At 39.9% G+C, this 17,955-nt stretch overlaps 1 protein-coding gene across 2 annotated transcripts in view; it reads right to left on the bottom strand.

Annotated features, from left to right (window-relative positions):
* Positions 1 to 14,511, bottom strand: part of NOVA1 (NOVA alternative splicing regulator 1) — a 143,504-nt gene extending 128,993 nt beyond the window's left edge. Inside the window, exons 1-2 of one of the 2 annotated variants that reach the window (XM_071746208.1) lie at positions 13,341 to 14,511; positions 11,333 to 11,476 (exon numbers count right to left, since the gene is read on the bottom strand). In XM_071746208.1, the coding sequence (XP_071602309.1) occupies positions 11,333 to 11,476; positions 13,341 to 13,476 (280 nt within the window). In that variant the 5' untranslated portion in view covers positions 13,477 to 14,511. The remainder of the gene's footprint in view (positions 1 to 11,332; positions 11,477 to 13,340) is intronic. The other variant, XM_071746207.1, reaches the window with a different exon arrangement.
* Between the last annotated feature and the right edge of the window lie 3,444 nt (positions 14,512 to 17,955).

Below are 17,955 nucleotides of genomic sequence, written 5' to 3'. Positions count from 1 at the left end.
TCAAGACTTTTCCTGGAGTGCTGTATCCAGGTCCAGATCACAAAGACATGGACACGCAAGGACATGGAGCTGTAGGGGAGAGTCAAGAGGAGGGACAGGAAAAGAAGGTCAGAGGGCTGGAGCAACTTCTCCTATGAAGACAGGTTGAGAGAGGAGGGTTTTTTCAACCTGGAGAAGACAAAGCTCCAGGGAGACTTTCTAGCAGCCTTCCAGTACCTGAAGAGGGCCTGGAGAGCTGGGGAGGGACTTTTTCTAACAGCAGGTAGTGGAAGGAGGAGTAATGGTTTTAATATCAAAGAGGTTAGATTTAGATTACAAAAAAAATTTTTTACTGTGAGATGTTGGAACAGTTTGCCCAAGGAAGTAATGGCTGCCCCCTCCCTGGAAGTGTTGAAGGCCAGGTTGGATGAGGCTTTGAGCAACCTGGTCTAATGGAAGGTGTCCCTGCCCACGGCAGAAAGGTTGGAACTAGATCATCTTTAAGGCCCCTTCCAACCCAAATCATTCTATGATTCTACATACCACCACTGTCCCTTGGTTTGCCAATAAACTGCATTACAGTCCAGCAGATAACTACTATCAGCACCTCTCCCCCTAAATTACCACTGCAACATTACACCTCTTCCCAAACCTACTGAAGTACAAATATGAATTTTTGTATTAGTTCCTGAAATGTTTTTAATATAAGAAAACTTGACTTGAATATTAGATAGCTATCATGAGCTTATCAACACCTCCCAAGTAAGCATACTTTATGATATGAAAACTGCATCACTCAAAGCCAGTGCTACTAATATAGACTAATTTACACCCAACCCCCCTGCATGCTTTCTTAGTTTGTCTTCATAGAAACTTCAATAGGAAAAAATCATCCAAATTAAGACACCTTCATGCTTACAAATACCAAGCACATTTTAATCATAATGTTTCAGAGAAAGAAATCCCTGCATTATATCAGAAGCCCATGTAACTATATGGATATTTTCAGGAAAAGGTCATTAAATACCACAACCCTTAGTAAATTGTTGTCATCAGTTCTGGAAGATTTTATTAGGAGAAACAAAGCACTCAAATAAGAACTGGCCATTCTAATAAAAAGCCAAATACTTAAAGATAAATAATGAAAAAATCAATGATCTTCAGACAGTCAACACGAAGCTGCCAAAATTTACAAGCAGAGAGCTCTTTACAAAAGAAAACACATGAAAATAATTTTGTGCAAGAAGAAGCTTAAGTTCCTGTACTATCTAACAGTGAAAGCATGGTAGTGGTTTCCACATTAATAAGTTATTCCATCAAAAAAGGGGAAAAAAAGTGAATAAACAACGAGGAGTTATTTTGCCTCATTCTGAATACACATAATGAGTGTTGGACATGGGAAAATAAAAGTACTTATTTTAGAATTATGGATGACTAAATTTTGTGCCCTTGTCATGTCTGCACCCTCCATATCAGAAAATGCTAAGCTAACAAAGTATGAAGGACAGAACTGGAACTACTCCTAAACACCAAAACCCATATTCTTTCAAACAGCAAGTACTATCAACATTATGATCCATTGGAAAATGTAATACAGAAACAGGAGAACTATTAGTTACTAAGCAGCAAGGTACCATTTAAAAACTTAAATTAAAAATTAAGATTAGCTAGGTATAAATATATCCTTTCATACAAACTCTGACCTTGCTTCCACTACAAACACTTTTCAGTTTCTCAGACTAGAAGGTTACAGAACATCTGCATAAACTGAGGAGGTTTTGTTTTTCAAAGGTACAGGGAACCTAAAGGAGGACAAATACCACTCCTCATTTGATAGATTTTTTTTTTTCCCTCATCAGGAAAATGCTAAACAAGCTCTGTGGCTAGCAATTATATGTGGATTTCTACATACACTTAAAAATATTGTTTTTTAACAACATAACCAGGTTAAAATATGGCTACCTGAGAAATTGTTTTCTTCTTCTAAATCCAAGTTATTCAGGGAAAGAACTCATGATAAACTCAAGTAAAATCAAGCGATACTGTTTTGTAAGACAACTTCCTTTTTATGGAGGCTCTTTTCTTTCCAATCCTAAGAATTTACCTGCTCATAGCAAAAATCATCCCATCTTTTTTTCAAAATTATTTCATGCATCATGTTGCCACTTGCTAGAATAGCTAGTCATAAAAGTAGATCCACACAGAACTAAATAGCTTATAAAACTATAAAGTATATATTTTATTATTGTTAAAAGCAGTGCAAATACTAGATGAGCACTTGGCATTACAAACCTAAAAAACCCATGAAAACTTATATCCTTTCCTCTTTTTTATAAGCATTTTGCTATGTTAGAAATCATATGCTGCTTGAGAAAGAATAATCTCAACAGAAACTGGCAGACTTAAGTGCACTGCACAGTAGAAGCCTCAGAATTTAGGAAGTGATACAATTACAAGGAGTTCCTGGGGAATCCAATTCTTTAGATTGACAGAGTTGCCAAGTGTTCATCTAATGTAGTAAGTAGAAGACATCCAAAGAATAAAGTGTGCACACACATGCAAGACAGAAAACAAACCCCATACATGTTCTATGTCTATCATTATCACAGCAACAAATAATTTTTGTAAGTTTTTAAGGCATCCAGTAGCAGCATTTCATTGCAGACATTTGAAAATCAGCACAGACAGAATGCAGGAAGAGCCTCTCTTGTTCCACAGAAGTTTTCTTCAAATCAAAGTCAATAAACTGCTAAGAAGCCACTTACTTTTTTTTTTTTTTTTTTTTTTTTTTTTTTTTTTTTTTTGGTGTTCTTCAGGAAAACTGATGGTAGACTGCTGGATTACAATAAATATTTTATAACCCCAACTCAACACTGCTGCCAACAGTATCCGCTGCAGCGCCTGAACTGCTGCTGCTACTACTGCTATCCACTATCCTACCTACCCTCTGGCATTTCCTAACACCAGATTGCAGATGGGGATGAAGTAAGGTCTTCCCTCATAGCCTTAATATTTCACTGCCTAACTTTCTGGGAATAAACTCTGGTGTTGTCTGAATTCAATAAGCCCACTGGGTTCTCAACAAAGCCAACTGAATGGACGCATGCCATTTCCTACTTTTCCAGAACATGACTTCATAAAAATATTTTCAATAATTTGTTATTAAGACTCCACAGTTGTATATTCAGTTAAATATGTCATTTTTCATGGACAGTCTGAAAGTCAGAGTTTAGAACACACTAGGAAAATGATAAATTGCTGCTGCCTCCAAGTATCTGGTTCTCTATAGACAATTTTCTTCCCCATATTGCCAATGAAGAATCTAAAAAGAGCTGAAATCACTACTTAAAAAGAAAATAAAATGCATGTACATACAAATCTTCCAAGACCTTTGGAGGTGTGCATTATGGTTCTTGATTCAAGCAAACAGGTGCCACTCTATGAAGTGGGGGAAAATAGTACAAATGTGTGAAGCTCTTTATGTGGGAAACTACAAGAGTTAAATGGCACTGAGCAAGGCACTAAAAGTGCTTTTAAAATAGAAACAAGGGAACATGCAGAGAACCTCAGTATCTAATTTAATTAATGATTGAGAATGCAAAGGCTCCAACTGGTGAAACATTAGCAGCAGCCATGAATTTCACTGTAGTTCTGTATAACAAGTAATCTTACCTGAGTGATTCTCAAAAAAATGTCAACACATCGATTGTATTTTTCATCTGATCCTGTCAATGCTGAGATGACAGGCCCTGCAGGATGCAGTGAGAGATCAATGATGAAAAACAGATGTTTAGTCTTTTCACAATCAACACCTACATGACCAGGCAAATATGAAACTTTGTCTGAGATTCATGCTTCTTTATATCCAACAAATGGTAATGTTACATAATCACCTTCATACACATAATTTGATGAGGGTTTTTCTTCCTCACAAGGGACATGACCCTAGCTCACTCATCTCACCAACACAACTTTAAACTTGGTCCCTAAAATACTACTCTTTCAATAGCCATCTCTTCACATAGCTAGTTATTTACATCAGCTACTTCATACATCAACCTATGCTCTCTAGACTTTCATGAAAGAGACTTCAAGTTGTCCATCAATTAGGCAGAATATTTAGGCCTTACACATACTTGATTGCAATTTGGAAGCCAAGGTGAGCACTGCACAACGATATTGCTCATAACCAGCTCGCACAAAGGGTGACAACCTGATATTCAAGAAGTTACAAAGGTGTGTTAGCACTGTTCAGCTGGGAGCTGACTTCCATAAATGTGTTTCCAAATACTGCCTTTTCAAACAGACCAGGTAAGTACTTGCAAATGAATTTTAATGCTTGGCTATAATCAAGAATAGCATGCTTAGTATTAAGTAAGCCTCAATCAAATTTAACAATAATTATTTATCAAATATGTTAAAGTGAAAACAAGTTAATATGGGGGGATGGGAATTTATATAGTTGCCGTTTTATTATGTATTAAAATATTTAACATGTATAAGGAAAATTTAAAGCAGAGTACCCTGATAATCATTTCTCTGTTCTTAAATTAAAATACAAACTACGTAGTTAATTCTAATAATTTTACGAATAATCAACAAAGTCAGATGAAGATAACCCCAAAATGAAAACAAAAATAGGATGAAATAGGGTCTTACAAATCTCAAATGTAGCATTTAAAAACTCTCCAGCCTAAACTCTGATTTGGTATTTTCCTTAGAGGGACTGAAAGACAGAATGGCCCTGAAAACCAGGGTGAATGTAAGTTTCCTAAAGCTGTGTCAGGAAGTCAGGAAGATGAAAGTAGTGTATCTGCAGCAAATTAATAGACTCGCATGTGAGCAGCACACTCATTTATTTCAACTGTCAAATACCAAATTCCAATTTTACATGTTACTAGAAACCCTTAAAAAGAATCACAAGACTGAGCTAGCCAGCACGAGCACCAAACACACCCCACTACAGAGAATACTACAGTACACCAGCAATTCATACGGGACACAAACAATAGCTCCATTTACAGACAATTATTGTCAGCATAAACACAAATATTTTTGCCAAGGCCATTGTAACAGTTACATTGCAAAACATGTTTACCAGCTTCATTACTCCAGAGATACATTTGATAAACAGTAAAAAGGCATTACAGTTTTAGATTTAAGTACATTGTGACTCTTAAGCTCACGTCAAACAATTCCAACCAGACAACAAAAAGGCCTTCCTTGAAGTATTACCATCAATAAGAGTTGAAAAAGCAGCCTTTCCATTTCTACTTATGTATTGCACTTAATACCATGACACTGCAGCCTCTGAGGGTCAGATTAATTAAGATCAACAGCAGCTGCAGTGCAACGTGAGAAGCACACTGCCACAGCTCTCACCACTCCAGCCCAATTACCTGCAGCATTCCAACACCGGACAACTGGCAACTACCATACTCCTCACCAAGTCACTAACTCCCACTGGCCTACTGATAAATGCTATAAAACAAACTATCCTCTTTTTAACTTGGCCTGAAAAGCTGACTGCACCTGCTGCAGGATGCAACGATTAGTCCCAGAGAGATGCCTGCCAGTTAAATCTTTACAGATGTTGCTTAACTTTGCTACGAGCCGTGTTCAAAGATGGAAATGGGACAGCAATCAGACACCAGCCCTTCTAAGCAAATCCTTCTATGTTCCATTTCTAAAATCCAGGCTGACAAATTCACAAAATTAAAGGTTTTCTCCTATGGCCAAAAAGCTACTGATCACTGAAAACACAAATTCTGTAATCAGCTACTGAGGACAACATCTAAGCTAATTCAATGAATTAAAGAACAAACAAAATCAAAGAATATTTGAAAAATTTGTTACTCTTACAGGTTGCATCTCTTAAAAAAACCAGGAACATGTTTCTTCTACTGCACAAAGAAGAAAAGAAAAACGATTAGGAGATTCTCGCATTTTTTATTTTTGTTTTTTAAATATTAGCTCCAACACCATGTTCTGAACAATATCCCTTAAAATTTTGCTCTGCTGCAGGAGACCACTGAAGTATTGTATGAAAAATTTAAACTACGTAGAAGAGGAAAATTTAAAAAGTTTTCAGTGCGTACTGATTTCACCTATTCTAAGGTTTTGCTTTTGTGTTGATTTTGGTTGTTTTTAAGTTTGGTTGTTGTTGTTGTTGGTTGGGTTTTTTTTTTGGTTGTGGGGTTTTTTTCCGCAGAATGCACGAATCCAGAGAAGATATATTCTTAATTAATAATTGCTTTGCATAAATCTTAACTTTATCAAAGAACAATACTGCTAATAGAAGCACCTTCATCAACATAAACTTTCTAATTTACCGACTTTTCAATTATATTGCAAACTGGTTACAAGCAATCACCAAAAAAAAAAAAAAAAAAAAAAATTGAAAACCATCAAATATGGCTTTTCCCTGTGCTGACAGCCATCCTCACTTTGTTCTTTTATTTGCCTAGCAAGTGCACATAAGTTAGTCTGTATCATTTATTAAAGTTAGACTAATCACTCCAAATGCATCACAAGTTTTTTTAAATCTCTTACGCAGAACAAAGACACAGCATTTTCCTGCAACTAAAGCCATTTACTAGAGTCAAAGTTTCTTCACCCTCATTCATTAACATGAATAAGTCCCTAAATGAAGAAGAAATCCGTGAAAAATTTTGACAAACTTTCACTCAAAATTTCTCTAAGCCTACCAAATGAAAAGCTGCTAAGTGATAGTACAGTGGTGAGTTAGATATGGAGCAATTTCAAGATCATACCAAGTTACAGATTCAGTTTCATCTTCCTTTTAAATGTAAAATAGTAAGGATCTGCTGGCTAACAAGCTAACTTTTTTTTTTTTCTTCTGTTCCAGTAACCAGGCAACAGACAACTGTCCAACTGAGAATTATCTCTCCGAACAGCTGGCAATCAACACTTGGGGGGTTTTGGTGGTGGCTTTTTTTTTTTTTTTAACTAGTAGAAAGATCAGTGATTCCAGTGATTACAAACCTACACAACTCTTAATTCCGCCTCTGAAGTCTCTACTCACTAGTTAGTCATTTCCTCAGTCCTGTTCTCCCCCAAGTTAGCCATAAAAGTTAATTCTTTTCAGCAGAATTTGAAAATCTTAGGTAGACTGGAGAAGTCTCTAATTCAGTAATGTTAGCAATTACAAAAAAAAAACTACCAAGAATAATACGGAGGATGCAATTACTAATGTATGGCAAACCACCTTTAAAGAACCATGACAACAGCTAGTAAACTAACACCATTCTAGCTTCTGATTCCATTTCTTTTATTTTCTGCTCTATAGCAGAAAAAACCAGCATTACTTCAAGGGTGGAGTTTTAGAACAGATTCTTTTCTCTACTAGACTTTAGGTTATTAAGAGTTATAAATTAACATGAAAATTCCTTTATTATAAAAGAGATAATAACAGTGAACTAAGCGTGCTATATTACAACCTCCCCCTTCCTAACAGTTTAATAGGAGTAATTGAGCTCGAAAGTGAACTTACTAATTATAAATTTCTGTAAAGCTGTGTTACACATTCAGTGTGCCTGAAAGGTTTTGAAGAGTCAGAATAACGGAGTTTTCAGAAGGGCACTTGCAGAGATTAGTTAAATGATGTCCCATAGCACATATGTGTTTTTTTAAAAAGCTGATATTCAAACACAAAACACCTCCATCTCAAATACAGGTCAATAGGTACTAACACAAGAGCCACACAACACTTTATACACTCTTCACAAGAAGGGGGAGGAAGCTCCTACCTTTTGTATTCTCTAAACATTTAGATCATTACTGATTAAAAATCTGCTACACAACAAAACAGCTAATCTAGTCTTAAAAGCAGTAAAGCCTCATTTCCATTTAATTATGTTTTTATTAATCTCTGCTCTTAATGTGATCTAATTTCAGTACACATACGACTTCATATTCCGATAAATTGGAAAACGCCGAGCTCAAATTCACTCAAGCACCAAGTTCAGAAGAGGCAAGATCCCATTGCAAGATAAACAACATGAGGAGATGCAACGTCATTTTGCACGACCGTATGTGCACGTTTGTGTGTGTGTGTGTGTGTGTGTGTGTGTGAGAGAGAAAGAGAGAGAGAGAGACAGAGGCAGGAGCACAGACAGACACAGAAAGAGAAAGCGAGTGCACCAGGCATTCGCAGTGGAAAAAAAAAAAACACATATATTCAGAGTAGTTTTCAGTCCAGTGCTCACTATAATTCAACATGGAGAAACGGAGAAGACGAGAGCTTAATACAACAGGAATACTGACTCTTTCTTATATTGTTCAAAATAAAACCATATACAAATATAGCTTCACAGAACAGCAACTTGTTTTATGAAATTCACTTGATTAATATTAAAGTAGTATAGCTACACCTTTATTGAAATTTCAGACCAGAACCTACTAGTCAATACACACTGTACTTCTCTGCAGGTAGGATCAGCACCATTTCATTTTAAAGTAGGGCATATTTGGACATTTTAATTTCATTTCCACTGAACTAGGGAGACAGGCCTGAAGAGGAAAGAACTGGGGACAATCTAAGCACAATAACCAGTCAAATTGCAGGAGTCCAGACAATTAGGAAAAGTCAGCTGATAACCTGAAAAGAGAACAATAAATTGTATACTCAAAAAAATAAGACTGTAGTGGGCAGTAATGTATTTATATACTGCTTCCTATTTTGTAAACTAAAATACTCAATGAAAAGCTGTTTTTTCCCTTCAATTTCTTGTAATAAGAGCTGTCATATAATTCTTCAGTAATTATGTCACCTTTTGATGCACAAAAATAATTCCAACAGAAATCAGTCTGCATACTGAAGTCCTATATCACAGAGGAAAAAAAAAAAAAAAGAACACTATTAGATCATAGGAACTACTAACAACTTCTGCATTACAACCAACTTCCTTCTTTCCAACCAGCGACTTACTTAGACTGTGCTAAAACTTTTCAGAAATACAGGAAAGTTTCACAGAAGCTTTGGTGAGAGAACATTCCACACAGAAAAGTACATTATACACATTTATAGTCACAAGCATCAGAGGTATGGAGTGGGTAACTTCTGTTAGGAAAACAGAGTAATTTTTAAAGAAACTTTGCAAGAAACACAAAGCATCTCTTCATATTAGCTATTTCACAAGATTTGTATTCCCTAACACTCTATGAACACAAGAGCCTGGAAGAAACCCAAAGGCCATCAGCTCAGGGAATGCCAGGACCTCCGAAAATTCCATGGGCTGGTGGTCAAACGCAAACAGAACGAGAACTACCCAGGCTGGAATCCTTTTCTCACCCCTGCTCCCTGCTTTACCAGGTATCAGTCACCAACTTCCTGAAGACACTCGTTTTCTATTCGACACACTGTGGCTGCAAATTCAAAACAGACTATGAAGTCAAACCGGAACTTCATTTGCACCTGTTACAGTGAAAGTGCTGGAGCCTTACTGCCTGGTTATTTTTATTATTACTACAGATTTTCAGAGAGAATGCGTTTATGTCAAACATTTTTGATCGTGTCATTCTAGCTTACCAATATTTATTTTTCCAAAGGTCTTCTCCAACTAGTGATGGATCCTTACAATTTGCTACACAAAAAAATATGTAATTCTGATTTAATAAGAAAACAGAAGAACTATGCTAGAGCACTGAACAAAAGATCTAATCTCTAGAGCGTCCTTTCCAAGTGAGTGTATATAAACTATAGTAAAATGAAAAGGCTTGTAATTTTGTATTTGGAATATTCTTCATAAACACCAATTTTCTGTAACATCCTTGCATATCTGATACCACCTCATGTATAATGCAGCAAATCTATTTCATTTTCATCTATTGACAGTGAATTTAATTTACTATTGCAGCTCTTTACTCAGATTATGTTATTAATTCTGCAATCAGGCTCTTTTGAATGTTTTTATTTCTTCTAAGAGTTTTCACAATACTACATTGATTTATTTTTTTCCACCCTGACATACCTTCCAAAATAAAGGATCATTTTTTCCTAACTTTCTAAAGAAAAGTAAATATGAGAAAAAAAGAAAAAAAAAGAAAAAAAAAGACAAGCATCAGTTCATAAGCTGTATCTTTCAACAGGAAAATCCACAAGCACCACTTTAACCTCTGACATTTTAGCATTATAAACTACACTCATTGAAGAGATGTACAACAGGTGCATTACATTTTCCACATTAAAAATCATCATTGCAAATAGACCACAATCTCACCAATAATAAAAAACAATCCACTTGTGCCTGACACTAAAGTTAAAAGGATTGGAAAGCAAAATGTTCCAACGCTTGTGTTCTGTTTACATCCATACCAACCGCCTTCACTATTTTGTAGAATTCAGTCATCTTGATAAACTAGATCAAATGCAAAGCAGTCCTTATTTTTCCAACAGAAAAGAGTCGGTTACAGTTAGTCAATCCAAGTCTAAATCACCACTTATTCTTCAAAATAACAAAATCAAAACACAAAAAAGCACATTACCTATGTTATTATTTCACATCAGTTTTTAAAAGGTCCTCTAAGACAGTTCAATTACAGAATGCTAATTTGTTCATCTTGAGGAAAATAAAAACAACACTTATTCAGTCCAGAAGCTAAAATCTTGTTTATCATTATGTAAGACTCCACTTTTCAGAAATCTTAAAGGAGATATGTAAGTCAGGAATTTTTTTATCGTTATACGCAAATATTAAAAACTTGTTTCTAGTGTGCAAAGACAGTTGATACAAAATATTCCTTTATTCATCTGAAGTATTTCACTTTTATAGCAGAGGTTTTTTCCACCATCATGGTAAACATAACATAAAGAATATCTAAAGAGCAGCACTTGTCCTCTTTGCTTCACTCCAGAGCCAGTGAACAAAGAAGTGAAGCAGAAAGAAGGTACATAATGGATTTAACGTAAATGGCCCATTCTTTAAGAGGCGGCCTCTCATTTTTACTCATTCTAGCTTAATTGTCATTACAATGTCTGGAAACTTCAAACGAACAATTATTTTTACGCCAGCTGTCAAGTTGGTTCCTTAAAGCCAAATCTACTTATTTTTTAAACTAAAAAAACAAAGGAATCAAAATGTTAATATTTTTTTTCTTTTCAGAAACATCTCTAAACGTATTTCAAGCACTTAGACTGCAAGACTGTGCCCTGTTCATTCCATACAACAAAACACAACATTTATATTCACTGTTGCACTTTGTAGCATACTTTTCAAAGAAATAATGCTTCCAGCTGCACTAGAAGCTCAGTCCTCAATATATGAAACACAATGGCATGTACATACATCCCCTGGGATATAAAAATAAAGAACTGGCTCGTTTTTGCACCTACCTGGGTAAAAATCTTTGGATTTAGACAGCTTGATGGTGGCCCCAGTCTCTTTCTGCAACTGAACAATTGTCTGTCCTCCCTTCCCAATTATAGATCCAGCGGCATAACTAGGTATGAGGACCTTTAGAAAATACTGGCCATCCTCTGAAAAATTGAGATATGCATGGTTAATGTGGCTTACAAACTTTGGTTCCTCCTCCCCAGACCCATAAGTAAACAAAATGTTACACCTTTAAACTCATCCAGTAATTCATGCATTTACATCTAACCAGTTGCGTCATTCTACAAGACACGTTTGGAATATGCCTTTGACATTTTGAAATGCGTATGTTTATTCTGAGCAAGTTAGAGAACCCAAATAGACCCTTTAATTCTGCAAAATAAAATAAAATCCGAATTATATTTTAAAGGCGCAATTTTCCCCAATGGTAACCACCACAGCACGCAGAAATGATTGGACCCCTTTTAAAAAATAAAGCTCTGCACAAAAGCATGCCTGGTGACAACTACAACCTTGCCTGAAAATACTTCAAAAGAAATGCCAAAACTAAGAAGAAATTAATTGTAAATTCTGATGGGCTATTTGTTTGTCATTAACAAACATATGAGAATAGCAATTAGCTATTGCCTGCATTCTTCTTAAGTGAGCAAAACTACTACTCTGCTACCAAATAACCCACCCAAAATGTGGGGTTTTATTCCAAGCATTTCATCCACTGCCAAGAAAACAACTCAACATGGTGCGGATGGAATCACTTGCCTAAGTAATCCTGATATATTCCTTTAGCACTTCTTAAGCGACAATGATCTCTTTTAAGCTCATTAATTAAAGGACATTAGGAAGAATTTTTCCCAATTGATCAAAAGCCTAAGTCACTTATTTTAAATACACTTAAAAGGTGACGGGATAGACAATGCCAGTCCTCTACCCACCACTAACGTTAAGGCACACACTCGGAACAGGGGAAAATTTAAAAAAAAATTAATGAATGGAGTGGGAAAAGAACAAAAAAAAAAAAAGGATTCCCAGTGTGATTCGGCAAACTGTCTGTGCCCTCGCCCCAGTGCTAAATCTAGCTACACTGAAATCTAAGGACCTTCTGTGACCGGCTCCTTAAAAGTGCAAGACAATGAGGGTACGGTGGTTCTCAGGCTCTCCCCAGTATATAAGGCAACGTCCCATTGGCATGGATATTAAGATTTTTATCGTGAAACCTGTTTCCCAAAGTTGCCATTTTCGTCCCCGAGCAAGGGGAACGATCCCGGTTCACCTTACTTATCTTATCTGAGACTACAAGTGTCTCAAGCAGTGCCTGCGTGTGACAGCCGTGCCCACCCGTACGAGCATTGCTGGCGGAGCCGTGCACTACGCGCAGCCAGACCGCTGCTCTTAATACCGGGCAAATAAATTCACCTCTGCCTCGGTGCATTGTTATGACGGCTCCAGCGCAAACGGATGGAGGAGATGCTGGTCCCGTTATAACTCATCTCCTCCAGGAAGAGCAGGATGTTAACTAGCGAGTCCCCGCAGCCGAGAGGCGACTCCCCCCTGCCACCAGCCAGCCCTCGCCCCCAGCACGGCACACACACGCCGTGGATGCGCTGACAATAGAAGTGAGGCCAAGGAGGAGGAAAACGCACGGCAAGGCTGAAATTCAACTTGCGACCCAGAGGATGTGGAAGGAGGAAAGTGCGTTTGCCACCTCCTTCCAGCTGCCATTTATTTTTCGCCCATCGTTAGACGGGCGAGGGAGGCAGCTGGGCTGCAGAAGCCCCTTGTGCTCCCCCTCCTAGTCTCCGTAGGGTCACGGCTGGGGATATTAAATAAAAAGACTGGTAGATGCTGAAAACCGACGCCATTTTGATGAATGATAACATTAGAGAAATGGGAATGTTTGGGGGGGAAGGGGGGGGAGGCAAGCAGGCAGGTAGGTAGAGAAGCGGAGAAGTGGGTGGGTTGGGCGGGGGGGTGGGGGGTGGGGGGGGAGGTGACAGAGGATATACCCACCGCCCGTGTTGGTCCTCTTCGTGCTGCCGGCTTCAGGGGGGGCTTCAAGCGGTCTTTTCCGGGAGTCCGGCGGGTCCAGGTCTATGGGAACCCCGGTGTGGGTCCCGTTCTGCTGGATGGGAGCTGCCGCCATCATGTTTGCTGCTGCTCGGAGGAGAATTGTCTCTTCCCTTCTGTGGTGGGGGGGCAGGGAGGGAAGGGGGGAGGAGGAGGAGGAGGAGGAGAAGGAAGGGGGAGGAGGAGGAGGAGGAGGGGAGGGGGCTCGTCCCGTTCTCTTGTCCTTTTCGAAAATGTAGAGCTAAGCTCGGGATTGTCGAGGATGCTGCGCGCCTTGTTTATCTGGCACCCGGGGGGAGGGAAGGGAAAGGAGGGAGGGAAGCGGGCAGGACTGGGCTGGAGGAGCAGCTGCAGTGCAGTGTCAGGAGGAGATGAGGAGAAGGGAGACAGGGGAACGAGGGGGGCGAGAGAGGGAAAAGAAAGGGGGAGAGGGGAGGAGGAGGAGGGGGGTGGAAGAGTGAAAAGAGTGAGACAGGAGGAGGAGAGGACAGAGTGGGAGAGGAGAGGAGGGGAGAGTGAGTGAGTGGGAGAGGAGGGAAGAGAGAACGAGTGAGACTGAGGCGGGGAGGGAGGGAGGAGAGGAGGGAGGGAGCGAGCGAGCGGTGTAAATGGTGGGCGAGGGAGTGAGTGGGAGATGATTCACGCTGCCTCTGAGCCCCCCTCCGTCCCTAAAGCCGCGCCCGGCGCTGCGGCTCGGCTGCCCGCGGCTCTCGGGCTCTCCTGCCCTCCCTCACTGACGGGCTCGTGTGCTCGGGGGTGGAGAGGGGGCTCTGCCTGTGCGGCTGTGCTCCGCTCTCGCCTCAGCACCACCGCCGGGCGTATTGGCGGCTGGCTGGCCAGCGGCCATGGGCTGGGGGCCGCCACCCTCGGCGACACCGCAGAAGCCCCCAAAACAGAGGAGGTTGAAGGCGTGGGAGGGGGTGCAAGTGCAGAAGTGAGGGGTGGGGGCGGGTGAAGGGGCGCGGGTGGGGGCAGGAGGAGGCCGGGGATAAAACAGCAGGGCGGGTCTTCCTGTGAAGACGGACGGGAGATCCGGCCAATCGGAACAAAAAAGAGCGAGGTTGGGATTGGAAGGTACAGCCAATCACGAGCCGCGGCTGGAAGAGCCGTTGCGGGTTGGGGGGGAGACGGGGGCGGTTTAACCTCTGCGGCGGCCGCCGGCGGAGGGAGGGGGGGGGGAGGTGGCGGCGGCGGCGGGGGCGGAAAGGAGAGGGAGAGGGGTGGGCGGGTGCCTGTGTGTGTCTGCGTGTGCGTGTATGGGTGTGCGGGGGGCCGGCGTCCGCCCCGGGAGGGTCCCCGCCGTGATGCGGCGTCACCTGGGTTACACGCTGCGCCTCATAGGTCCGCAGCTGCGTGGGAGGAGGGCTGAGGGTGCCCGCGGAGGCGGTGGGGTAGCGGGGACATGTCCTCCTGGAGGCCGGCGACTCCACCTCAGCGCGGCGCGGCGCGACCCGCCTGGGGCTTTTCCTCTCCGCTCCGTGCCCGGAGCCTTGGACGCGCCTGGCTGCATCGCGCAGGCTTGTAGAAAAAAAAAAAAAAATAGTAAAGATATTATTTTTGCATTGTGATAGCCGGACTAGCTGGAGCTGTGGGATACAGAGCGGCATTTCTTACGTAAATATTTCGTAGAAAATTCAGAGAGGTTTCACTGCGGCGAAGGCTGTTTCTGCTTACCAATCTCAAATTACTCAGGTTGACGCTTTAAACATTGTAAGGTGCAGGGGGGCGGGGATGGGAGGGCTTGGGGGTGGTGGTGGGGGGGGTGGATTGTCTAGGCGCTATGTAAAGCGTTTTACTCGGCTCTTTGCTGTTTAATTGATTAATTGCCTTCAAGAAAAAATCTCAAACTGATAAAATGGTAATGGTAGTGGTCAGTACTAGAACATCAGTTCTGTACAGAATTTAGAAACGTGTTTATTGCGTTAGACATGCTCCGTGCTAAATTTGTATTGATACGCATGTGTGCAGAATGGCTGCTGACTTGATTCCTCTTACTGTGCAAGCTTAAAACCTGGCTGTTTGTGGATGAAATCCAATTTCCATTTTAAGTTCCCTGGGATATTCGGCCTTAGTTTTAGCAATCACTTACCATCAATGCTGTCCCAAACAATTTCTAGTACTTTAAAATACAAATCTCATTGTAATATATAATACATCTACTTTTAAATTATAAGCCATATACATAGTGCATTACAGGATATTAATACATGGACACTTTAACATTGAAACAGGCTCCTGCCTGAAGGCATTTACAAATTAAGAACTCAATCCACCACTATACATAACTTCCAATGACTTCTTTGGGAATTGTGTCCTGGGAATGCAGTACCTAGCCTCTCACAGGCAGATGAAATAGATACGGCAGATTCAGTAACAATTTGATAGCATATTTGGTCAGAAAAATGATTGCATGAAAATGGAACTTTCTTACTCATCATATACCCTTTGTATCTAAGATACTCTGATGCGTAATTGCTTAGTTTACTGACTGAAATAAAATTTTAGGCTTCTGTTACCTTGGCAGTTGCTGAGAGAGTTATGGTACAGCAAGCTGGGGACTGGTTCTAGCTCTTCCATTTTCTTTATTAAGTTCCAGTTGAAAAATTTTAATTAGTATTTGAGCCAGAAAGAGCACAGCTTGACTTGAAAATCTCAGGTGCAGTTTGTAGGGTCATCAGTTGTAGGAGGCCTCTTTTCATTTGTAAACTAAGCTAACCATTTATGGAAAATTTTGAAGACAAAAATAAAAAAGCCTCACAATGTTCAAATGAAGCCATCTTGAGTCAATTTCCACGGTGAAACTGGATAAATTATAATACTGCTCCCTTTATCTCACTGAATATGTCCCATTCATCTGTAGAAACATTGAATCAAACAATTCTCTTATTTTAAGACCACATCTGTTTTACTGTGCCCTGCACACCAATTTTAATTATGTGGCAGATCTGATTGGATTCAGCACCTGCAAGTCTTCCCTTTGGGAGCTCCAATTAGCCTATAAAACATTTACTTGATTGCATCCTTTAAACAAAACTATTGTCTCACCCTAACAACAGGAATATTAAAGTGTAGATTAAAAAAGGGGTTTAATGTGGTAAGTGGCGTGTGTGTTGTTTGTGTATCTGTCTTCTATAAGCTTAGAGGAAAAAGTGGTAATCCTGAAACCTAATTTCCTCAGACTCAGCAGATGTCTGTCCTGCGTTAGGCTGTTTCTTTACCAACAGCTGCTTCACAAGTGCCTCCCCTTGTCTCTACAGAATGCCTTTGTTTAATAATTTCCCGATATGGTATCTCTCAGTCCCACTAAAACATGCTTTTTCAACTTTTCTGGTACCTAATAGTACATTTTTATAGTTTAATAGGCAGGTTTATCTTTGTAGAATTTTATATAACTAGCCTGTCTGCTAGTTTCTTAGTAGCAGTTCTACTTAACTAAGGAAATAGCTGCATCTAATAAAAATTTCAAGAAATATTGATTTAATATTATTAAAATTATTAATTATTGCCGATCTGCTCCACAATATGCTTATTTCTCCTTATTTTACTGCTTGGAACAGTAATAGCTGAGGTTTAGGGGGGCGTATGGCACAAAGTGCAGCCCTCTAGTGGTAGAGGTCACAGGAGTTTAAAGCAAGCTGTGGTTTCGCCGTGAGTGGGGAGCAAAGAAACGGCTTTTAGCAAAATGCAAGCAACCTAGAACACTGCCCTGAAGCGTATCAGGTGTTGTTCCTGCTCTGAAACACAAGTGAAAATAGCTGTGGAGGCCAGTAGTACAGCCTTGCTTCTACTCTGTTGTGATTTCTATGGAGAAAGGAGCAAAGGAAAAATGAAAAGTTGGATCAGCAGAATTTTATGCTTTTCCCAAATCTGTGTTATCTGTTTCTCAGCTTTTCGTTTTCAGCCAGCCCTAGACTGGCATACCTAACCAGAGTTTGTTCAAACTGTTGTGGGACTTTGATTTCTTTTGTTTCTTTCCATCATGTCCTGCCAGGTACTGTATTCTAAAACTTAAGAGTTACTTCAGTGATAGCATGGAATACAAATTCAGTTTGCCAGCCTTATTTCTAAAAGTGCTCTTGGCTAGTGGAGGTGTGGATGGTAATGTTCAAAGTAATCTCTCCCACAGACATGAGAGCTGTGTTTAAAAATAAAACAGATTAGGAAGAGGCATAAACCCAAGCAATTTAGCATATATTTTTAACAAATAGAAATCTGGAGAATAACTTAGGTAAAGTTCTAGTAAATATCACATGACCTGATGAAGTCCAATGTGTGGAAAAAGACTAATTCTCCCTTTCTGTGTAAAGGTGATGGATATTTTTTTTCTGGCCAACAGAACGAACAGTTTACTTTTCCCCTAATGGGAAATATGACAGAGCCCAATAATCATTAGATGAGAAACGATACCTCTTAAACATCCTGGCTAGATAAAAGAAAATAAATTGGTCTTCTTCCAAAATGGTGTTGCTACTATTGGCAGTTTTTCATTAGTTGATGTGATTCCTTGTTAACTTGGGCTCCACTAAAATTACAGCCAGAGATGAAAACATAAGTCTCT

This window comes from Heliangelus exortis, chromosome 5, assembly GCF_036169615.1.
Source record: "Heliangelus exortis chromosome 5, bHelExo1.hap1, whole genome shotgun sequence".
In the NCBI taxonomy this organism is placed as follows: domain Eukaryota; kingdom Metazoa; phylum Chordata; class Aves; order Apodiformes; family Trochilidae; genus Heliangelus; species Heliangelus exortis.
This window is presented reverse-complemented; position numbering and strand designations above follow the sequence as displayed.